At 42.9% G+C, this 24495-nt stretch overlaps 1 protein-coding gene across 3 annotated transcripts; it reads left to right on the top strand.

Moving 5' to 3' along the window:
* The first annotated feature begins 80 nt into the window (after positions 1-80).
* SLBP (stem-loop histone mRNA binding protein) lies at positions 81-22976 on the top strand. Of its 3 annotated transcripts, XM_087736132.1 has the most exons (11): positions 81-434; positions 927-1058; positions 1423-1549; positions 3586-3690; positions 4248-4307; positions 4576-4707; positions 5385-5534; positions 6867-6951; positions 7704-7811; positions 19225-19363; positions 22904-22976. In XM_087736132.1, the coding sequence occupies exons 2-11, from the start codon at positions 974-976 to the stop codon at positions 22936-22938; spliced, it is 1026 nt and encodes a 341-aa protein (XP_087592258.1). In that variant the 5' UTR covers positions 81-434; positions 927-973; the 3' UTR covers positions 22939-22976. The 3 variants fall into 3 exon arrangements, with proteins under 3 accessions (XP_087592258.1, XP_087592259.1, XP_087592260.1); XM_087736133.1 differs by lacking the exon at positions 1423-1549 and having other exon boundaries at positions 22904-22953; XM_087736134.1 differs by lacking the exons at positions 1423-1549; positions 19225-19363; positions 22904-22976 and having other exon boundaries at positions 86-434; positions 7704-8684.
* The last annotated feature ends 1519 nt before the right edge of the window (positions 22977-24495 follow it).

Raw genomic sequence — 24495 nt, 5'->3', positions numbered from 1 at the left:
CGGGGCCGGCGGGCGCGGGCTGAACCATTACACCCGCCGGGGGGGGTTGGGGGGGTGGTGTGGCGGTCGGTGTCCTCGGGGCAGCGGGGGCCGCGGCGGGGAGCGTGTTTGCTTCGTGCCCGCCAGCGGGCTGGGCGCGGCGGGGCGGGCGGGGAGAGGACGCGGGCTGGCGGCTGTGTTTTCCCCCTTCCCCCGCGTACCTGTCCCCGTGGAGGGGCCGGCGCAGGCGCCCCGCGGGGAGGCGGGGTGGGCGGTGTCAGTCAGCGCCGGCGGGAGATGCGAAGGGGCTGAGCGGGAAGGAAGGCCGCTCTCCCTCACAGCCCGCCGCAGCCTCCCGCTCCGCTCCGCTCCGCTCGCCGCCCGGCTCTCCCCCTGAGGCCACCCCGCGCCATGTCCTTCCGCCAGAGGAGCCCGCACGGCGGCACGAAGAGCAGGTAGCCCTCCCCTTCTGCTCTCCGGTGGCGGAGCGGCGGACGAGCCGCCATCGCTCCCCGCCGCCGCCGTCCCCCGTCCCTCAGGCGGGCCCCGCGCCGGGGCGGGAACCGCGGCCCGCGCGCACCTTGCGCCTGGCCTCCCCGCCCGCCGTTGCGCGGCCGCCGCCCGGGATCCGCCATGTTCGCCCGCCGGGCAACCGGTGGCCCCTCGCTGAGGTGCGGGTCCCCCAGCGAAAGGGAAGCGGGGCTGAAGCTCCGGCGGGGGGCAGGGGTGTGAGTGCCCGGGTCTCCCGTTGCCTGCGGGGGCGGGTTGTGGGGCCGTTAACGGCGGAGCTCCCTTACGTGGGAGAGCTTCCCTCTGAGGGACTCTTAAGACCTACTTGTGTCGCTCAGCTTGATTTGTTGAAGGAAAATGAATAAACGACGATGTCTGCATGCGATGATGTTTCAAAGAGGTTAATAAAATGGTTGTCTTGGCTTGTCTGCCGCCAGCCCGCAGCCTCCGCCTCGCTGGTCCCAAGGAAGGAAACGTGGCGCAGATGGAAAGCGGAGAAAGCAGAATGAACCCGATTTCTCCATTTCTGATGAGAACAAGTACAGGTCTGCCGACAACAGGCTGGACAGGTAGGCAGTGCTTGCAATAGAAACAACTCTTTGCTCTTTTGTTCATCAGGAGCTGCTGAATTGACCGTTGTCCTCAGTTTTTCAAGCCCTGCCTGTTTATAGATCACTCATCGACCATAAATACCTGGTCTTAAAGGAGGGAAAAGAATCAAGTGCAGTGTTCTTATCTTGGAGTCACTTCTTAAGAATAAATGTTTTTCATTCTTATGGCTTGAATTACATACTTCGTAATTGTCCTACTTCATGTTTGCTTACTGCTGTTTATCATGAAGCAATAACTGCACAAGCCAATTATGTTTGTGGATACAGGCTGTACATACTGTTGTGGTAAACTTAAAAGTCATCTGTCTTCGTATTTCTGAAGGCAGCACGGACCACCTTGAAAAGTTGTGTCTAAGCATGTCAGTGCATGTGTGGTGGGGTCCGCTTCTGAGGTCACTCTCTCTGTTCATACTGCTGCTCGCTGCCTTCCTTACCACTTCCCAACACAGGTAAACTTCAGTTTAGCGAAAGTATCGTGTTTTGTATCACTATCTACATCTGAGCTACTCACGCCACAATCCTTTTAGTCCCTGTTATCAGTGGATGGGAGCTGTGGCCTGCAGTCCAGTTGATTGAATCTAGATTTCTAATCTAGATGGGTTGTGGCCTGTAACTACCCATTTTTCTTTGCTGATAATAAGCAGGGAAGACATTGGTCAGTGGCTCAAATTACAATATCCAGAGTAAACAGAATGAATTTCGGGAAGCGTGTCTGAATAGGAGTACAGAGATGAAACTTACAATTGCTTCATCAGTTTCAACCTAAATAAGCAATGCTTTTGCGTGTCTTCCAGAATTGAGCTGAACAGGCATACTTTCTGGTTTAGTTTGGATTCAGCTCTGATTGAAGTTGTTCTCTTCCTGCACTAAAACTACTTTTTGTTTATGCCAATTCGACATTGTCAATGTAAAATCTTAAAATGGAAAGAGGATCAGGATGGAGGCTGGGTTATGTAACAGATTAAGTCGGGGGCGGGCTACAGTCTTGTTTTTCTGCACCTCTGGCAGAGTTTGAGCACCATTTGCAGTCCTATCGCAGCACCACAGCTTCTCACCACGTGTGAAATGGCACGTGGGGATGAGGGCCTGAAGAAAGATGGCTAAGCTTAGTATGTCTGGCACCAGTGCTGTCACAGAGCAAATTAATCGAGAGAAAAAGCTGTAGACCCTCCCATGTTCTCCCTAATTCTCTGTATACACAGCACAGGTACAGAATCAAACAAGTATAAAAAGGTATGACGCAGTGTTGATGAAAAAGCTCAGATGGTGGGACTAACCAGGTACTTCTGGGATTGCGCTGTTCTCTACCGTGGGAGAGCGCTAATTGAATGTGGCCTGCATTTTCTGCAAAGTTAGAAATCGATATAAGCAAATGCTAAAAATCCTTGAAGGCTGGGCAGATATTTGCAGAGGGACCTGTGCTGTTTGCTATGGATTTTTAATTTTTCCGAGTTGATAACTGGGTTTTATCTAAAAATAACTTAGTCTGAATTTAACAAAAACTTCAAAGCAGTGCAAGCCGATTTCTGAGCTGGGAGCAGGGAGGGAGTTGGAACTGGTTTTAGCGCAGATGGATCTAATTCCCTGACTTCAAGGGACTTCTTTGCACAGAATCCTAGTAAGTCTCCAGAGCATTTCCAGATCTACTGAGAAAGCTCTGGTCTGTAGGGTACGGTTTTGAGTTTGTACTTTAGGAAGATCGGTCATCAGGAGGACAGAAACTGGAAAACGTATTCAGTAACGTGAATGTAGACAACTGTTGTTGGCTGGGAAAGGATATAAGCTTATTCCTCTACAACAGTCTGAATCTGCTCGTGATGCTAATGGGCTACAATAAAGTTGTTAAATACCAGTTTGCCATCATAGCAAATCTCAGTTTACTAGCTAAAAATTGACTGCTTTTTTGTGCCTTTTCCTTCTCTACTAGGTATATTTTCCCATGGAGAAACTCCTGGTGCTATCGTGTAATTTTAATTAATTACCTGTACAATTGAATTCTGTGTTCTAACTTTTGGTTTTTATATAGCTAATGAGTCTGCAATCATGAAAGAATAAATATTTGTTAACTCATTTAGTGGAGTGAAAACAAGTGAGTAAATGAGTAAAGTTGGTATTTCACATACTGTTTTCTGAAGGACACCAGCTTAAAGTTATTGAAAGTGTAGGCTACGCTACAAGCTACAGTGGTACGTTTCTATAGGTATCTACATAAACTTTTTAAGGGGGGGGAACCAAACAAACCCAAAGCACACAACCTCAAGGTGGAACTCTCAACTGATGCTTAATTTTACAATGATGGCATTTTAATAGAACAATACAAGATTTTCACAGCCGTTGTGAGTACTATAAATGAATATATTAAATAGCTATCAAGCTGTGAATGCGGGAGATGCTGGGGGTAGGAAATACAATAAAATAAAATTTTAATGTGGAGGCTTTTTTTTGCCCTTTTTTTTTTTTTTTTTCCTTCTTCCTTTCTTTCTAGTTTTACAACACCAGAAGGCCCTGGACCCCTTTCCCGGTGCTCAGATTGGGGAACTGCAGTGGAAGAAGATGAAATGAGGACCAGCGTTAACAAAGAAATTGCAAGGTACCCATGGGTGTTTAAGACGAAGCAGGGAGAGGAGGGGAAATGGCAGTTGTCTTGTAGAATCCATATTGACTTTTATTTTTAACTTCACCATTGTAATAAAATCAGACCAACCTTAGCTTCTTGTCTGCTGCTTTTAGGTCAGCTTTAGCTTAAGTCCTGCAGGAATGACATAGCATACTCTCCAGAGAGTCGATGTGTATCACTAAATATCTCTTTATTTTCTTCCCTTTTGGAAGAAACCTTTCCTGAATCTCTTAGATTGAATTACTTTGAATGTCCTTTCACTAATTCCTATTTTTGTATATCATTGCTATAAAAAGATTTTTAGGGAAAAGACTTAGGAAAAGAAAGTCCTCAGATATTTTTTTTTTAGGGGAAAACTGAAACATTCATTCCATAGTGGAAAGCTGTTAACAGTGTCTGGGTTGACTTCTTCAAGACTGCTGCTTTGCTGAGAAGTAAAATCAACCGTGAGCTGTGACAATGCAGCCTTACATGTTCTCTTTGTGTATGTATATTCTTAATACTGATTAATATTCTTAATACTCTTACAGGTACAGAAGAAAACTCCTGATAAATGAATTTTCAAGAGAAAGGAAGTCCTCCTCTGGGAGGTAGGTTAAATTTCTAGCTTAACTGAGGAAAAACCTGTCAATAGGTCTGAATTTTCATATGTATCATGTTGCTTCTGAAAACACTCCCTTCAAAATAGTTCATTGTAAGTCTGCTCTAACGTCGTGGTTCAGTAACATCCCAACCATTCACTTGAAAAGTTTTAGCGTGTTTCTTTGTAATCATCTACATGTGGATTTGTTTTTGAGTATTGCTTGTTACCTAGATCTACAATGTAGATCTACAATCTACAATGTTTTTTTTCTTTAGTTCTGATTCAAAGGAGTCCACTGTGACCGTAGAACTTGAGACAGATGAAGTGGTTTTGATGAGAAGACAAAAACAGATAAACTATGGAAAAAACACAATTGCATACGATAGATACATTAAAGAAGTTCCTAGGTAAGCTGCTTTTGTTTCTGGAAAACTAAATGTTTGATTGTAAGTCATAGCTGTTCTTTATAAGCATATTAACGTGCTAAAGTTGGTATCTGAGGCATATTCAAACAGAAGGCATTTACAAACTTTCTAAGACTTTTTTTAACAATAAGTGACAGTAACAATCAAATGAGACGTGGATATTTTTTTTGCTAGCCGGTACATGAGGAATATCCCTTCAAGCTTTCTCATGCTGGAGAAACGGAAGTGAAACTTCTTTTGGTTGTGCTTGTCAACTAGAAGAAATGAAACTGCTTTTTGCAGTCAATTTTCTCATTAGTAAACTAAAAGACAAAATGGACTACAGTTGCTCTTAAGTTTGGAATATGTTACATTCAGAAATTTCATGCTGAAGTTTTCAGACCTATGATTGATAATCCTTTTATTTTTTTTTTTATTTGACTTGAAAACAGAAACACTAAAAAGTTCATATGAAGCTGACAACTTTTCACTTGTTTGTGGAAAAAAAAATTGAATGCTGGAATTGCACAGTAGTATTTTCTCATAAATAATATAATGACTTAGAATTTGTTGCGTTGTAATGAGTCTGTGTAGCAGTCAATCTGTCTTAACATTTAAAACTCTATGTTATGTCTGCATGAAAAACACTAATGAATTTTTCATGTCTAATATCTGAATAGATGCCATCGTATACCTGGAGTTCATCCCAGAACTCCAAATAAATTTAAGAAGTACAGTCGTAGGTCATGGGACCAGCAAATTAAACTATGGAAAGTTGCATTGCATTCCTGGGATCCACCTACTGAAGAAGGATGTGATCTGCAAGAAATGTATGTATACAGTATTCGAGATACCTTTATCAAAATTAATATATAAAATTTCATGTTAAAAAAAAAAAAAAAGCCCAGCATAGCCCCTTTTTGAGACAAGTCAGTGATTGCTGAATGTTTTCATTAGTTACTTGTCCACACGTAGTGCTATTCAGTTCCTTCTCGGTCAAAATATCTAATAGCTTTCTGGACCTAGTTGGTGGAACTAGAGTTACCCAGTGTCCTTGCAAGGGCATACATATATCTCCCTCACTTCCTTAATGTGTGTCCACTGGGTTAAATCAGAGCTCATTCTGCAGTGCTCTGTAAAAGAAAATACCACACCATCGAGGCAAGCTGATTCTTTCAGAGCAGTCTGCAGATTAATCTGTGGTAGAAGCAGTGCTGGAGAGTTCTCGCTAATTAACAGATCTCATGACTGTTGAGCTTGGACCAATACAATGTACGAGAACCTGCCTCATAGCCTTCTCACTTGCTAATTCAAGAACAGTGGTATAAATTCTTGTTTCTTGAGCAGAAAGGAGGAAAGAAGCACTTGTAAAATCATCTCAAGGTACTATTAAATTAAAAGCGTGGTCACAAGTGTTCACAGTCCAAGCTACGGTGGTATTCTGCTCTAGAAGATGTAGAATAATGCAACTAGTTATTTTCCTCTATAGAAAGCAATAAAGCTGATTAGGGAACATCCAGAATAAAACTGTGGGTCTACAGTGTGAAGGGGACGCAGATGTAACTAATCCTTCAGGAGACAGTTTTGTGGTAATAAACTACTGTTCTTCCCTAACAGTGATGCCAGTTTTAAAGCCAATGTGGAGCAATGGGATCTAAAAGCAAAGGCTTACTTTTAGCTTGCTTTTACTTGTAATTGACGTGAGGGGAGTTGGTCTTTCGGCCTGGAGCCTACTGCACGTTGGTGCTGAAATACTAGTCTATCTTCAGATGCTGGGGTCTAGTTCTGTGTACAGTGGATATTAAATCTTACGTTGCAAAATAAATTGATGAAAATCTTGTCTGGAAAAAAAAATTCCCTGCTCTTCCATAACATTTGTTATCATTTGTATTGAGGCATTGTTTGAGTGTTGGGTATTTGTCTTTGAACAAGTTGCAGTGTTCAGTCTCAAGACTTTAATTTAGTCCCTGGCCATTTTGGCCGTATTGAGCTGACCTGCTGTTCTCTCCGGCCCCCACAGTTTGCTACCACTGTCCCTGTAATCTTTGTAGGTCTCTCTGCTCTTGTTTGGCCATCATTTTCAGAACTGCACCTACGAAGTGCAACTTACTGCTAAAAAACTGAATTTGCTTTAAGCTGTACGCTTTTTAATTGTTTTACAGTAGTCCTGTTGACCTTGGTGAGATGGAGACGGAATCCGTCGGGAGCAATTCTACTGAATCTCAAACGAGCTGTCAAGATAATGATGTAAGCATATCTGTCATTTGCATAAATATTTGTTAACAATTGGTCCATTACTTGGAATTTGATCCAGAGTAGCCTGAATACATGAGAAATTCCATAATCTACTGTGTTTAGGGACTGTTTATAAAGCTGAGCAATCTTTAAATTCAGACATTTTCCCAGCTATAGCCAATATCTGTCTGTAGTCTGAGTTAAGAGAGTTAGAACCTAAGTGACCATCTCAAATGAGAGAGATCTCACTTTTCATAGCCTGCAAAAGAAAATGTATCTGTTCAAAGCATGTCAGTTATGAACTGTGACGTACAGTGGAAATCCTACTTTAGACTGCAATATCTAATGTTAAAGTAGGCTGTAACTTCCTTGGCACACTCAGACTTTTTGAAGTAGGCTCTTTGTATATCCACAAAGCATTTAGTACAGCTGAGCAGTAACCTTCAGTAAAGACCTACTAATGTTTTTCTCACTGGATTTGTTTCTCTGGTGAATATTGAATCTGTATAATGTTGTAATGTATGCATATATAGATCCTTAAACTATTTGCAGGAAATCTTACAATGTGGTTGAACAGGCAGAAGCCTTCAGCCTTCATTTAAATCTCTTCAATCTTTAGACTAGCCTTGGGTTTTTGTATGGCCTGTAAAGTGTTTGTAAGCCTCTGTTACAGGGTGATCTAAACAAATTACAGAAGTTAAATGAATTATTGCATAACAAAACCTGTATTTAACTGCTAATTATTAACTGACTTTGTATTCCAGGATACCTGTTCTGGCACCCCCACCAAAGTTAGACATGTTGACTATCAAGCAGAAGGTGAATTTGACTTGGAAGTGTGTTTGAGTGAACCACTTAAAGATTTCGATACTGTGAGTTAAATAGTCTCGTGCAAACTGTTTTAGCGGAAGTTTCTTTTAAATTTGAGAGATGAGGTTGATTGTTAAGAGTAAGAAAGCTTAAGCAACGTTGAATGAAGACTGTTCTCTATGTTGTGGTTGGTCTACCTATTCTCTGGACCAAACATATGTAAAAATACAGTTAAGTTGTGTGACTTCTTTTTAACTTTTAATTTATGTATATCAGATTTTTTTAATAAAATGTTTCAATAGAAAAAATACCCAAAGGCAATGCTATCCTTAAGTAATTATAAATAGTTCAGCAAGATCTTATTGATTTTTTTTTTTTTGTTGTTGTTGTTCCTCATTGTGTCCATAATTTCAGTTGTCCACCTGCAGATCAAGAGCAAAGTAGGGAGATATTTTTGGGCCATCTGTATGTTACCTTGCTTTTCCATCTGACTTTACTACGAGGATCTGACTTGAAGTAATACAGGTGGCAGCTGAACCACACTGCTGATTAGTACTAGTAAACTCATCTACTGCAGTTACTTACCGTAAGATTAAACTGCTTCACCTTTTTTTAAAAAAAGCAGATTCTTTTTTATTTGCAAAAATGTTTCTGATTGGAAATTAAATACTCTCAAAAAATTGGAGGTCAGTATGGTAAAGCCCAGGCAATAATGCGTTAAGAAGCAGTTGCCTGAATTTGAAATGTGTAAATAGTCATGAGTCATTTGTTAATACAGTCAAGAAAACAATGTGTAGGTAGAGTGCTTGATTCTTTTTAATTTGCTGATTTTAAATGTAAAACTGTTGTAAATGATAACGCTGTACAGATTTTTTGCTGAAGGCAGTTCATGTTTCCATTACCTTTGTACGGGATGTTGCTGGAAAATAAATGGAATTGCATTTATTTATGACTCTTCAACTTCATTTCCTTCTAGTGATGTTCTGTGGATAACAAAGTGCAGGAAAATACTGAAAGCCGTGTATCTGAGACTGGTATTGATAGTAGGCTAGGATATGTGTGTGTTAGCACCATCCTCTGGCTTTGAGGGAGACCTAACAAACTGTTTATTCGTGTGCAGGCCACTGGGGTGAATTTAAGACTTAGTTATAATGGGCAAGCCTGTTGTTGACCTTTTGCAGACTCCTCGGAAGCAGTTTGGTTCAGTAGATGTCCATCGGCTGGTTACCAAGTTCTGTTCTCTAGAAAAGGTGCTAGAAGAGCTAGGTGGACACTTCAGTCCTGTTTACTATACAGGACCTTTTGTCAAAGTCACCTCACCTGGTTTTATCTCTAAAATGGAATTTCTGGGTGTTGGTGTTGCAGCACTGTCAGGCTCAGTGCAGACACAAACTTTTCAATTCAAGTGAGTACCCTAGCTGTAAGCAACCTTACTAGCTATCTAATTTGTTGGGCACTCTTAAAATCTGGTAGCTTGATCTGATGGAGAAGCTTCCAAGAGGAAGCAGTGGCATAGGGATAAGGATGGAGCTACGGTCTGGTGTTAAGGAGACAGACTTCCTAGCATGTACTTGTTCCAGAGAAGGCAGCAAAGTGATAGTTAGTCTTGCTTACTACCTGGAGTAAGCCCTCTCTGCCCTCCCCAGATTGCTTTTCTCATGGGACATTGTCTGGCCACACTGTCCCTGGTTGTTCTTAAGCATTTTTGTGTGTAATACCTAACTGTAGCTTGAGCCGCAATTTGCTTTCAAACTTTTTTCCTATTCCTCCTTCAATAAAAGTGGTCTTAAGGTCAAGCCGAAGTCTTCCATGTCGAACTAGAATCATTTGATGCCTTTACTTAAGGCTTCTACATAATGGCTAAAAGGGGTTTAAACTGGGCTTCCCGGGTAGCACAGTAATTGTTCGAGCGTCTCGGTCTTTAACGTCGGTGATAGGTCTGACAGAATTGCATATGAAGCTACTTGGGAACACTATTTCAAGTCATGGCTACTTTTTTTAATAGTTAATGCATCCAATTTGAATCAGCCACTTAAAGCTTAATGCGGTTCTGTCTCTGTGCCACTTGACCGTTAGTAAATGATGGTACTAAACTATTTTTGTAAGCATTTTTTTGAGAAAACGTGTGTTACTTCTGAATGTGTTAAAGGTTAGTAATGAGTAACAAGGAGTGACATGAAGGCAAGAACAAAACCATTCATGTCTTAAATAAGGTACAAATAGTTCACACAGCTAGACATCAGTCTAGAATAAAGTATTAATGTTAAATGATGTGTTTCTTCCCAGTGTGAAATGAGCAAGGCAAGATTTCTGTAGAAAAATACATACTGCATACCTGGAAACTAGTATGTTTTTGTCAACTTGATTCCGTCTCCATAACCTTGAAGTGCAGGTTAGTAGCTGATGCTTAGATGTGTCCCAGTTTGCATGTTATCAGGAGACACCAGGTGCTTGGGCTGCTTACGCACTTGCTGTAGCGAGTAGTAGTACTCAAGCTGTCTGGTTTGGTGGTGTTGTACTGGAAAGGCTATGCAGTAAATGAGGTGATCAGTGAATTGGCTTCTATTCATGCTGTTCTTAACCTCAGGGTATAGCTAAATAAAGTGGCAGAACTTTTCAAGGGTACACCCAGGCTGTTGAGGGTATCTTAAATGAAGTTAAGTCTTGAAGTACTGACAGACAGATGTAATCTGCTCTCCTGAGTAACGCGAGCCATAAAATACCCCCCTAAATAATCCTGGAGTGAATCAGTAACTTTAATCCTTCATGTGGAGAACCAGGATGAGGCAGTATTGGAGTCCCTGTGCTAGAAGAGAAACGATTAGATGAGATTTTTAAGGGGGTGGTGGTGTTAATCTGTGCCTGGGTGTCAGAACAGCCAGTAGAAAGAAGTTTTTCTACACCACCATAGCTAGCCAAACAGGTTGGATCAGTGGAATATTCGGAAGACTGTTTAGAGGCTTCCAAAGGGTAAGGTTCCTTACACCTGGTTTCTCAATAAGAATAATGAACCCAATAAATATCCACCGAGCTGGCTAAAGGAGATGCATACATTTCGGAGCTTATTGTACAATCATTTGTTACTCTACTAGTCTGAAAAGTCCATGCCTCTGAAAATGAATTTTATTAAGTTTTTTCCATAACTTCACAAAAAATATTCATTCCAGAAAGCATCTAGGTATGGTATCTGAGACTGTTAATATGGTTCTTAGTGGGAAGATAATACATGAACAAATACTATTAAAAAAAACAACAACAACAACAACAAACAAAAAAAACAAACAAAAAACACCACCCCCCAAAAAAAAAGACCCAAAAACGAGCAACAACAAAAAACACAATCTTTTTGAGTAATTTGGGTTCTCTGTGACAGTCCTTATGATTTTGTGACTTGTGTTCTTTGGAATCTGTATTGGAGGAGGAAATGTAGGAGTCTTTCTCTGACTGAAAGATCCAGGTACGGGGGAATGTGAGGAAAACATTGTGAAGAAGCATAATACCCATGCGGCGTAGAAAGATCTTAGGCAAACAACTGAGACTAGTATTTTTCTGTTATAATGGAATGTACAACAAATACTTCTACCCTGGCAAATGTCTTGACATGCTTTTAAATTTCTGCAGAGTAACTTCTCGGTGGTTAGTCCATAAACTTAGATATAATTTGAGGCAAAGCTAACTAACCTGCTGCTACTCGGCCAAGGTTTTGGGCACAGGCCTTGGGCTGCGATCATCTTGCTCTCCGCACTGCGTGCAGCCTGCCGCCTGCGCAGCTGGCTGCCCCGCTGAGGTCGGTGCTGCTTTTCACCGTGCTGTCCTCAGGTCCATCCATGTCCCGTCCTTTCACCTTTCAGTTATGCTGTGTCACTCCTGCTTCAGAGTGTAAGCTCCCATGTTACCGGTCCTTCTTCTGTGCTAATTTATCCCTTGTTTTCTTTTCCTCTAATGTGCTTTGGCTAGCTTACAGGTAACTTAGTTCTGCTGGCTTCGTTAAAAGCAAACCTTAGGTGCTGTTCAGCTCTTCAGGCCTGTGCTGTTGAGCACGTGTGCTCACCCAGGAACGAGGTATGTGTCAGTAAAACATTTCCACCTAGGAATGTAGCCTGTCCACGGTCAGCAGCTGTTTGTGAAACAGGCTCAGGGTTTTGAAGGCATCCATAGTAGCATCTTTAATCCTACAAATTATTCCCCTTTGCTTCAGCTACTTAGAGAACTTAGTTTTTAGGGATTGCATTCAAAGAGAGTGCTCCTGTTGTCTGAATTTGGATGTTTTTTCAAAGGTGCTGAACACTGAACTGGACAAAAAACTTTTTTGCACTCAAACAAAGCCCTCTGGTGGTTAAATGTGGGCTAACCTAATCCATTGAGGTTCATGTCTGGTAACAGACTGATCTTATGGAAAAGTAGCATCCGTATGTTCAGTTGTGCATAGTTGCATACAGTGGAGTTTGCTTCAGATGGAGAATTGGCAAGTACCGCTGTCAAACTTTAGATTTATTAGGTTAAATTCCTTTAAAAATGAGCAGGTTGTTACGTAGGCAGCAGAACCTGTCAACCCTGCTTGTTACAGATCTCTGCCTTCTGTTTTATGTGTCTGTTACTCCCTTCGCACCAAGTCTTGTCCTCTTTCAGCATCCTTCGTACCATGCCTGACTAACTGACAGCAGTCTTAGCTGTGGCTAATTTAAAGCTCCATCTGTTTTGACTGGAGAGTTGGTGTACGTGTGCTGACGGGATGGCAAGCAGAACGTTCCAGAGCTAAGCTGTCCCAACTTTTCCTTCACTTGGGCATTAATTGGGTCTTCCTTCATTACTTAGCTGTTGTCACATAAAGCGTAAAGGAACATATGTACCCTGTTGTTAAACGCCTGGAAAGCTAGTTCAAAAATCAGAGGGAGCAGGACAGATGTATTGAAAAAAACTCGACAGTACGACGATTTAAGCTTCTTTAAGGAAGCCAAGCTAAGCCATTTTTGTTCCATGAATCCATTTTTAAGTCAAAAATAGCATTCAAACAACATTTTGTTCATGGATGTATTTACTGAAGTTATCTTTCAGAATTATCTGCTTTGTCATGTTGCCAGTGCAGATAAAACCCCTGGTACGGAGGCAAGGCATACGTACAGCAACTATGCATGCTTGAGTGTGGATCTGCCTGGAGGTCTGCTGGGGGATCGAGCATTTCCTTATCAAAACTGGACTGGTAAAAGAGCCCTTTTGAAAGAATTTTGAACTTACTGGAAGTTCTTACTCTTCTGCGTGTTCTTCTTCTATATGGTTTCTCAAAATGTGAGAAGATAGGTTAATCACTGTTTAAGAATAACTTTTTGAGTGCTTCCTGACAAATAGGGATAATTTTGGCAAAATATTCTATAAACAATTAAGAGATTGAAGTTACTTTGGGAAGCGTCAAAAATACATTTTATTCTCAAAGAAAACAGTGTAGTTAGGATGTAGTGTGTACGCTAAATTGGTTAGGAGAGAAAGCGGTATTGCCGAGCAGAATTTATTCTATACATGTGGTATTTAATTTTGTGGCATCTGGGTGGTACCTAAATACAAAACATGCCAGGAATCAAGATCTAGCATCTGTCACTTCTGGCCCCCGTTGTATTTTTGGATTACCGGTGCTATTCATTCTTCGAGCTTGCCGCTTACATCCCTTGAATTGTGTTTAAGCACAAGAGCAAACTAATTTATCCAAGAAGTGCTGATGCGTGCACTTGAGAAATAACTTAGTTTTACGAGGAAAGTTGGAACTTACTTTGTGGTTAAACTGGGGTTCAGCTGTCTGTGCTGGGAGCTTTCTATCTATTCAAGTTCCTATTGAGAAAGTTCCTGGGAGGTACTGGAACGGCTCTAATTATTAGCAAAAACAAGGTTCCCTTTTGTGTTTCTTTGGAAAGGGGCTGTGCCATTTCTTCTGAAAAATGCTTTGTTTTCAGAAATATGAGCGCAATATAGAGATGAAGATTTGCGCCCGCTCTTTCAATCAGCTTTCATGTGCTAGAATCAAAGTCACTTTGCAGTACTGCAGAGGGCAGTAAAAGTGCATGTTTAATTACATGCACACAAAAGAGATCTCAGAGTTGCTTTACATTTGTTGTAAATGCCAGGAATCTAATTATACTTACTGATTCTGACCTTAGGAGCAACCCATAGTTCCAATAAAATCCCTTCAAGTCTGTCATCTTTCACCGTTCTTTGCATTTCCAGTTTCACTTGATCTTAAGCCCATTATTACAGGGAATGGGAGATAATCGTAACTTAACAGCAGACAGAGAAAAAACGGACTTCGGGGGGGGAAAAGTCCTCTTGACAGATAGTACTAGCCTGCTTGCATTTAAAATCCCTAGTGCTATGCAGTGGAAATATCTGAAAATGCTTATTTAAGTTGCTTGAAGATGACACTTTTTTTTCCTTTTGCAAAGAATAGAGAAAACTAGGGTTTTTTTCTGAGGGTTTGAGATTTCTCAGGGAAAACTAATTTCAGGATTTTATCCGCAGTTAATTATTGTCAGAATATTCCTGAACGTTGAATCCATATTCTTTGACGTTTGTTAGAACGTGTTTCTTTTTTATACCTACTAAATCATCACTGCGCTAAAAGCACTGCCATATGAATTAAAATTATACATTGTAGTTGGATGTGAAATCAAAGCAGGGAATTAGCAGCAACTGAAAAGAATACATTGGTAAGGTTATCACATAGGGCGCACGGAGGAAAGAATGCTAAAAAAAGTAATTGGAAGAGAGTCCGTCTGATCTAGAGGCTGCTCATAGCCTGAGCAGCTGGACATGGCACGCAAGGACATGGCAAAGCTAGAATTAATAGATGTATAAGGAATAAAATGACATTCTGGTGGTCCCCTGTCCTTGAGCTTTTATCTGGAATGAAAAAAAGAAAAGATGTTAAGCCAGCCAGGCTTATCTGGAAGCGGACTCATGCCTCAGTGTGCTCCTAGAATTTCTGGAACAATGTACTCCAAAGATAAGACTAGTACGAAAATATACCGTACTGACTAACAATGCTCTGAAGGTGCTAAATGCGTTTGATACCAAGTCTAGCAAAGTGTCAATTTACCAAAATAACCAATTACAATTTTTCTCTGACATTTGACCGTAAAACTCCTTCCCCTCATTCTCACTGGGCAAACCTGAACTGGCAGGAACAACCTTTATGCTAGACCAAGTACGGCACGAAGCCTAAAGCGCAGAGGTGAGGCTTTACCTCGCTCTTAATCTGTTTGTAATGGCATTCTGACCATCCTTTAGAATGCGCCTGAAGAAGCGTTCTGACTTGGAGAGTTTCTCCTCCCAGTAGTAAATATAGATACATTAATTATGGGATTGAAAATATTTTATATATAATATTTTAAAAAATCTACTTGTATGTTGGCATAAGTGCTCCCAGTATTAGTGGATGCCATTATTTCTCTGAATAAAAATCGCGCCGTAGATTAAGCGAGACCTAACACAGTTTTATTACTGGGAACTAAATAAAGGATGGCTGGGTGGAATTACAGGTTTTGCAAATCGTAATCTGGGCTGGTTGAAGTCGTTCTTCGGAAAGTGTCTAGAAGTGGGCAGGGACAGGCGTCTCACGATGTGGAAAAATTGCTATATCAAACTTTTGTTTTTAATGAGAGAAGCGGAGATGTCGCTTTGGGGAACTGCGACGCGGATCCTTGCTACGCCTGCTGCGGAGAAGGCAGTTAAACCAAGGGCTCACCTCCCTGCGGGCTCCTCACTGTTCTTCAGTGAGGGACCAGGCTCTCCGTGTGGTCAGAAAATATTCCCGAAGGACCTTCCTGTCAAAATTGTTTGTTGGATATTAGGAAAAACTTCTTCACTGGAAGGGCTGTCGGGCACTGGCACAGGCTGCCCAGGGGAATGGCTGAGTCTCCATCCCTGGAGGTATTTAAAGGAAAGGTAGACGTGGTGCTTGGGGACATGGTTTAGTGGTGGGCTTGGCAGTGCTGGGTTAACGGTTGGACTTGATGATCTTAAGGGTCTTTTCCAACCTTAACGATTCTATGATTCTATGAAAATGTCCCGAAGTCTATATATTTACATCAGTAAATAAACTAATTTTGGATGATGCTAAGATACTCCCTCCAAAAAACTCCTAAGCAAATCTGACGTGAATTTTCAAGCTATAATTCCTAGACGTGAAGTGGATTTGGGTAGCATGGAGTAAGATACACTTTGTTTTCCAGTACTAATCTGCTTCACTAGAACCACAAGCAGAATTTAGGCCCTTGGCTGGAATATTCAGTATGAAGATTTTTTTTATTTTTTTTTTTTACATTAGTGCAGTATTTTAAAAAGTGATGAAAACTCCATGTGTGTGTCTAAGAACACAGAGACCTGAAAATGTGACTTCTTTCATCAAAGAATGCAGTTTTTTTGCTTTCATGGCATCTCTTGGTTTGGTTTTGATGCTTTCGTAAAGAAAACCAAACTTAGTAAAGATGCGTTTTACAAATTAAAATGGGTATTGATGGAGAAAAAACACATTCTTGCGGTCGAATGAGTATGTTTATTAACAACAAAGTAGACGCCCTGTGTGAACTTTGGTGTAAATCAACTAACAATATATAAAAGCTGAGAAGAGCGTTTTGCTTTCAGAGTCGTATTGCCGCGAGTTCTACGTTTCACAGGGACGCAGATGAAAAAGGGATGATCCCTTTAAGAGCTGGATAGGTTAAGTCGGGAAATTCATATCTCGCACACCAGGCAAAAAATATGCTAGCAACTGCTGGGAAAATGACAACTGCAGTGTCTGATCGCTTGTCAAATCAATGAGGCTTTTCTCTCCTTTCGGTGAGAATTTATTTGCAGGGGTTGGTGAGCTGAGAAAATAAGATTCCTGACCTAATGGTCACCCCCATTGGTATCGCATTGTGGAAAATACTCTCTGCTGCAGTCCATTCAAGTGATTGGCAATGACAGCTTGGATGGATATTGTCAGTTGACAGGGCTTTGCACTCTTTCTGTTTTAAAAATGATGCGAAAGATCCCTTCCCCAGTGAGCAGCGCCACAAGTTGAGTTTATGAATGAATGGATGAATGCGTGCTTCTCTCCTGTCATCCGCAACAAAAAAATATTCCAATCCTATCCCTGAAATGATATGCTAAGTAAATTCACACACATGCATTTAACACTCGAATGGTGCCTGAAGGCAAGCTGCGCAAGTCCTTCCAAACACCGCGGCTGTAGTTTTTTTGTAGTCATTAGGAATTTCATGGAAAATGTAAAACTGCCCATTTGATATGGAAAATCTCCATGAAAAATGTGAAATTCCAGTGTTTCCAGCAAGGTTTTGCTGACAGCTCATGCATGGAGAATAGCCTGAAAGACATGCATGCAATTAAGGGATCCACATAGCCGCGCTGGAGAGAACAACGCAGGCGGTGGGGGATGTGGCCTTTGCTGGGGCCAGCTGGTGTCTGCTCCTGGACTCTCCGAGGGCACCAGACCATTGAGAGAAGTGGGGCGAAAGGGGAAAAAAGAAAACACAGAAGCTTCAGAGAAAATGAACCAAGCCTATCGGAGAAAATCCTGAAGCTCCTAGGTAACACCTCTCCCTCCCCGCGCCTCCCCCTTTCTAGATGCTCTTAGATGCGGTTTCGAGCGCGACAGAAGTTTCTTCTTCTCGCAGACCCGACGGGGATGATGCAAATCCCAAGCGTGCGGAGGTCGCGGGGAGCTGAGCCAGGCGCTGGGCTGTGAGGATGAGGATGAGCGGTTTGGGAGGGAGGGCGCTTAAATTTTACTCTGGGATGGTGCCGGGCATGTCGCACCACTGCTTGTCAGAGGCACTAGCGGTTGAGGAGATGCTTTTGCGCTGTCTCGGTGTTTCTTTGCTACGTTTCTGAACGGCTTAGCCCTATCAGGAAAGGCTTGACTACTGTATGTATTCTAGAAGAGTGATTTCCGCACATCAGCTTGAAAAACCTTGTATGTTATTGAATATGGAGGGTAAAACTGAAAAGAGAACTGCAAAAACTCCCCTGTCTCCCCCTTTCCATTGCGATAAAACAGCGCAACGCTGCAGGTAGCCGATGCCTTGCCTCGCCTGTGGCCGTTTAGCTGAGAAACTGCAGCCCGCTGACACCAGCCCGGCCTTGTAGCACTTGTGCGTTTGTCTCCTTAGCCGCTGATTTAACCCACGTCAGAGGGAAAGGGCTGAACAGTTTGCGAGCTGGGGGTTGCAGGTTGGCAGCAGCGGCCACCGAAGCGCAGAGGACTGCCTTGCAGCGTGCTTTGTGCCCAAAACACCCCCTTAGCGCCGTCCTTCCTACCTGACAGGGCAGGTATTTCTGTCTTAGGTGACAGAGCAGGTAGGGAGATGCCTCCTCCGTGCAAAAGCGTGGTGGAGGCACGTCAAAGCTGGCAGTGACCTGGGCTCTTGGCCGAGCTGCTCAGCACAGCGCCGTGCACAGAACCGCTCGGATCCGAAGCGGGATGGCTGCGTTATCCAGCTGTGCTACCACAACTCCCGACGCCGCTGGATCGCCCTTCGCTGGGGCGTCTCTGCTCCGGGCTCCTCGCGCTGTGGAGAGCAGGATTAAGCGGTGCAGCCGTCAGGCATGGTGTAAAGGAGCGTACAGGCACGTAAAGGAATTAGGAACGTACCAGAAGCAGGTTGCCCGATTCCCAGGCACGATGCCCTGCCTTAATTTTTCTCATTTGGGGGCTGTTGTGCAGTTTTCTCAGCAAGCAGACAGGGCTCATTCTGGTTTGTTCGTGCTGGTTAGGAGATACCTCTTGTGTGCGATGCTTGGCAGAGAAGGTGGGAAAGAGATGGGGTCACAAGAAAGGGGGAAAATGAAGGGTCGGCTGGTGTGTATGAATGTAGGACAGAGCTCCGCTCCGCAGACAGGAGAGATGAGTTGAGGAGAGGCTGGCCGTGGAAACGATTTCTGTGCTGCTTCTGAAGCATATTTAATAAAGGACAGTAAAACCATGCAGCCTCTGAAATCTCACAGCAAAATACTCTCAGATAGTTGCCCTCTCACAGCTGCACCATCAAAGGAATTACATTTAAATGTTTTGTTTGGGCTCTTCCCCCATCCCCCTCCCTTCCCAAATCCCTGAGCACTCACTCCCACGCACACGGAATATACAAACCACGCAGCAAGAGTATAAGGGCCCTGTCGTGTGAGCTTTGCAATTGCAAAGAAAGAAGGTAAGAAGCTTTCACTGTACTCCCAGTCACTGTCGTTGCAATCTGAACAGAACTGTTTACTCATTGACTTAACCAACTCTTTCCAGAGAGGCTCGGGCATCCTGTGAAGCAGCGGTGCTTTGTTTGTAGAGCTCTGTTTGCTCTACCAGGCTGCCTGCAGCACAGGGAAAATGGAAGCGAAGGGAAGCCCATGTTAGACCCCGTTGGCTAAGATTGCAGTACGGCGTATATCCTCGTTCTGGTTTTTGTGGAGTCATTTACTTCCACCTCTTCTGGTTTTCAGCTCCGTCGCTGTTTGTGTTCTTTTGAAGAGGGTATCTATCTCGTGTGGCCTGAGAATGACAGTCAGCGATGGGAGAATGCAGAGTGCAGAAGGGGAGAGCGCTTTGCAACATTAGGACTGAAATTACAAGACCTACCAGGTATTTCTAGTAAAAGAGAATCACGCGCAATACGTGACAGCTATTTAGGAGAAGATGCTGCTTGCTGGAGAGGTCCTTGGGGAAGGAAGTAAATCCAGACTTACAGCCCCTTCTCCTTCGCACAGCGGTATCTCAACCAACGTGCTTGCCCTGTGCTGCCGCTAGTTTGCAAGCGATATGACGCGGCATGTCTGCCAGGTTAGGATATTGCCTAGCAGGGTGCAGCGTGCCTTTATTAATGTCAAATTCCTCACGTTTTTGGAAGGTGATCATTTTTTTGATCGCCATGGATATGTAGGACTGTGGTTAACTGTAGAATTGGCTCCAGTTGTAGGCGTTCCCAAGGATTTGAGTGCGCTCACATATAAAATCCTTGGAGTAAGATGGTGGCTTATATATGAGTCAGCTGGGCCATTAGCCGGGTTTGGCTGTGGATTAGTGCATCTCATCAGCTGAGTGCTTTATATTGATGAACAACTCGGAGCTATTTTGTACTTTTTCTCATTTTGCCTGCAGAAAACAAACCAGCTTCAAAAGGTAAAGTTCACTGTGCCTAAAGAAAACAACAGCTCCGTACTTCTGTAATATTAATATTGCTTAAATACCTGATTTCTCCTCTTCCATGGGGAAAAGGCAGAACTGTACCAACCAGGGCCAAACAAGGAGAACAGGAGTGCTTCCCCTCATCATTTACACGTACGTGGCTGGAATAGCTCCACAAGACTCATCTGGAGTAAAGGTCCTTTCACTCTGTAGACAAAAATAATTGTTCTCAGAATAAGTCACTTATATTCTGGGACAGAGCCTAGATTCTTCCATAAAAAAGGCGTTTTTGCTGTTGCTGCAATAACAACAGCCACAAATAGATCTATCCAGAACCAGTTGCACCAGCCAAGCCTTCTTCCCTTGATTAGTGGGCAGAATGTGGGTGAAATGATAAGGAGTGCACGGCATGTTGAAAATAAAAATGATACATTATTCTATAATATATAGAATATATAGAGAGAATATAGTATATAATATAATATATAAAATATGTAGAATATATAGGCTATCTATTCTCTATAGGCTTCAGTTTCTGCATATGTGCCCTTCGTGCTGTCGTCTTTTCAGGGGAAGATACTCTCATTCTCTGAAAATGCTGGTGGTCACTCAGCCATGGTGAATGTACTTGAATCCTAAGATTTATGATCACAATCCTGTTATCTGCAGTGTCAGGATGATTATCCCAGCAGTCCTATGGGATCAACCTAAAATTGTTGGACAAGAAAATTATTTGTCAGGAATTACAGCAAGAAGATGATTTGTTCTGAATTTGAAAGAGGCATAGTTATTTGCAGCTGCTCTGGCTGTTTCCCCCCATCTTTCCCATGCTGTCCAAACAAGATGAGATACAGGTTCTTGTTTCTTCTGTCAACATGTGCAGGCTGACTGGACGAAACTGTTTATATTCTCACTTATTTTCTTTATTTTACAGCTGTGAGTATGCAATAACTGCACCATATGTTAAATACAATTGAAATGTATTTTATCTTCTGTGTCCAAGGATTTAATCTCTTGTATTGGGGCGGGTATATTTAATGGAGCAGACGTGAAATACCGAGAGGTCTCTTGTGTGTAGAAATCTGAAGAAAAGTGTCTCTTCACCGTCAAAAAGACAAGCCCAGTGACAACTATCCTACCCGTTTCAGTATCATTTCTTAAAGCCTCTGCCAACTTTCTGCAACACTTTCTGAGCAAATAGAAACCGGCCTTCAGACCAATGGAGTATGAAAAATCATGAAGCTTCCCTGGCAATAGGAGGATCAATCACTTTTATACTTTTAAAAATAATTTCATTAAGATTCCTTCTGTAAGCACCCTCTCCCCTCAACTATGCCTAGAACTCATATAGAAAATAACTTCAGCACTTGTACAAATTTGGCCAGGTAGCTAGTTCAGTGGACCTTGGGGGATGAAAGATACTCATATATAAATGCTGTATGGACAACTTGTCTGATATAAGATCTGCTGCAGTAAATGGAAACCTCCCACTGACTTAATATGACTCCCAGATTAGGTGTTTGGGAAGGCCACAAAGACCACCTGTGACAGAGGAGTATTTCAAGTTATATTATATCAGGTTTTCTGCCTCCATCTGCTTTCTTATTCGAGGCTACGGCAGTGTGTTAATTGTCCTAGGCTTCTCTTCTTGTGGGCTTGCTGAATATGGTTTCTGAACATAGGGCCTTCACCAGGCACCTCGCTGGCCCATCTGGGTGGTCAGATTTGAATTCTTGCATCTACAGTTGTCATTTGATTGTCTTTAGCCTCTTCCATGAACAGCGAGGGGCAAGACTGGGGTGTCTGTGAGGCATCTCCCAGCAATTATCAAAGGACTTTCGGAAAGTTCTGTGAGATCTCTGGGAACTTGCTCCTTCATCCTTTGCAGTTATATCGTATTGTGAAAGACATGCGGCAGAGCAGACTCATTTTCTGTTGCACAACCATTTAGGACTGTGTTGTGCTGAAGGTCACAGCCACTTTAAAACTGTTTATGTAAGTCACAACCCAACAGACTTTAAAATCTGTTGGTTGCTCTTGCATTCTTACACTCTTTACTGATTCTTCTAATCTGGCTACGATTTATAACCACATCTGTTTTGTGGAGCGGGGTGGAAGAGGTAAGTCAAATTCAACGGCTGAAACAAGGTCTAGGAAATGCCCAACATCATTTAAGGCTGGAAGAGACCTCAAGACGATGCCCTTGCCCAGGGTAGGATCAGCTTCACCCATCACATTGCCAGACCTCTTCCTAACCCCAGATGCATCACTGAGGTTCTGAAACCTCTCGAGGGAATCACTTCCAGTGCTTCAGTATCTTTACTATGAAGAAAACTCTTCCTAAAGATGCTCTTCTTTCTTGTGGTACTTTAAACCGGTTATTTCTTCAATCCACCATGGGCATGGAACATTGGAAAACACTGTAAGCACCTTACTGTGTGGGACTGCCCCTTGGAATCTCTGTGCAGTAAATATTATCCAAAGAAATGTTCTTCTTTTTTTCTTGCCAGAGCCATGGTTTAGGTTCTCACAAGTGCAGCAGTTCAAGAGTATTAAGGCTGGCAATGCTGCTAGGATTTAATGTCCATTTGTGACGCACCAGCCCCTCCCTGGTGCATCTCATCTCTCTTATGGGACAGCTTCCCTCATCCTGACCAAATGAGAAACGGTACTCAAACCAGCCTTGGGCCTGGAGGGGTTACATGTGGCCTCTCTTCTCCAGCATGTGTGAGGAATTTTCAAGCCTGGAAGATCTCATGCAGTTTTGTGTGAAAACTGGTGCCGCTTTGTTAACGGCAAGTGATTTTGGGGCTGTCATGCTAAGATCCTGGCCCTTGTAAATGGGAAAATACTCAAACGATGGATGGAAATGGGGTTATGTATGAGCAGTTTAACAATTCACTGCTGCTGAAAGGGAGGACTCCTACTCTTTCCCCTCTCCTTTTATCTCCAGCCAACCACGTGGTCCTGCTACTTATTTTGTACCATCTCTTGCAGTTGTCAGACCCCTTCGTAAACCAAATAACTCGTAGATCAGCCAGTTGATTTAACTCAGTGAAGGTCACAGAAAGAGCCAGAGCCGGTGGAAAAATGGAGAAGGACCAGGAGGCTGAGAGAGTGCACTGGAGATGCACCGAAGATCTTCAGGTCGGGTGGAGCTGTGCCCGAAGGCAGAAGTTCTGTTATGGCAAAAGCAAATTTAACAGCTTGTCATGGTGAGGGAAAAATCTTGCTCTTCTTCCTTCTGCTTCCAGCTGTGCTTTCCCTTCCTCTCCCTTGGGCCAGCTCTGGCACACGTTGAATCAACTCGTTAAGCAGGCAGAAAACCACACGGGGAATAAAAAAAAAGAGTTTGCATCTCGAAGGGATCTGAATCAACGTAGCAAAGGGTCAATGTGAGGGAGGGGTGGGGAGAAAGGGGGATGTTGTACCCTCAACCTGTGCGAGTTGAAGGTGCTGCAGTATGGACAAACTGCAAGAGTCAACCCCTAGGATGAATGGATGAGTGAAATCGAGGGAGCATCCATCACCACCTTCCTCTGACCAAAGGTGTAAGGAGCTGGTTAAGAACATGCAGACAGCGCGTAGCCAGTATCCTGTCTCTGTTGGATGCTAGAAAAGAAGGGAAGGACAGAAGCATATTCTGAGATTTCTCTGGTATGCTCTCCTAGCTTCCAGCTATCTGTGGCTTAAAGGCTTCCTGAGTTAGAGATCCTGCTTTTGTGTTTCACAGCCCTTGGCATACTTTCATCCTGCAAATTTATTTAATTGTGTCTTTGAATCCATGAAAACTTTGGCATGATAATTTGAAATCCTTGGATGAAAAGAACCATAGTAATACAAAAACAGATCTAGCAGAAAACACCAGGATTTCTCCAGTATGCTGAAAATCTTGTGTAAACAACAGTTTCAAGTGTTTTGCCTAAAATATATATGTATCTCGCAACAAAACCAAAAAAGGTAAAAATATTCAAATATTGGTAAAATCTGTATACCTTTTGCAAAACCATTCTGTCTTTTATCTCTTCTTCCCCTTAAATAATGAGAATCTTGTTATATTTACACCACCCCTACCTACCCGTGCTAAGGGGTTTTACCCTTATCAACAGCGACTCTGTTTCTCTTCCTGCCTCGAACGCTCGCAAAGATGGAAATTTAGGAGCGGTGGCTGCTGCTAGAGGTCCGCGCACCGTGGTGTGGTGCTGCTCAGAGCGTGTCTCACTGACGTAGCTTTGAAGTGCCAGAACAACCCCGCAGCCACCTGCACCCAGGCTCCCGGTGCCTACCACCGCAGGGGAAAGCCGACTGATATTATCAACATTAGCAAGCATTTTAGCAACTTTCCTAGCCCAGATGGGGCCCCCGGAGCCAAGACATCTCAGTGTGGCTCACTCAGCAGGTAGGTGGCTGCTGAGGAGCCTTCACTGTAGGCTTCCATTTCCCACTTGCACCTTCCTGATGGAAAATCTTCTCTGTTACTCTGTGGATTGCACTGCAGTGATTGGCACCATTTTGCAGACACTTGGCTCTCTTAATTTTCTTTTTGCCCTCTCTCTTCGGGAAGAGTAGACACCTGGGTAACAGCCAAG

This window comes from Nipponia nippon, unplaced genomic scaffold (genome assembly GCF_047370975.1).
Source record: "Nipponia nippon isolate SJK-2023a ecotype South Korea unplaced genomic scaffold, ASM4737097v1 scaffold_6, whole genome shotgun sequence".
Classification (NCBI taxonomy): Eukaryota; Metazoa; Chordata; class Aves; order Pelecaniformes; family Threskiornithidae; genus Nipponia; species Nipponia nippon.
The sequence above is the reverse complement of the archived record's forward strand: the minus strand, read 5'-3'. Positions and strand labels throughout refer to the sequence as shown.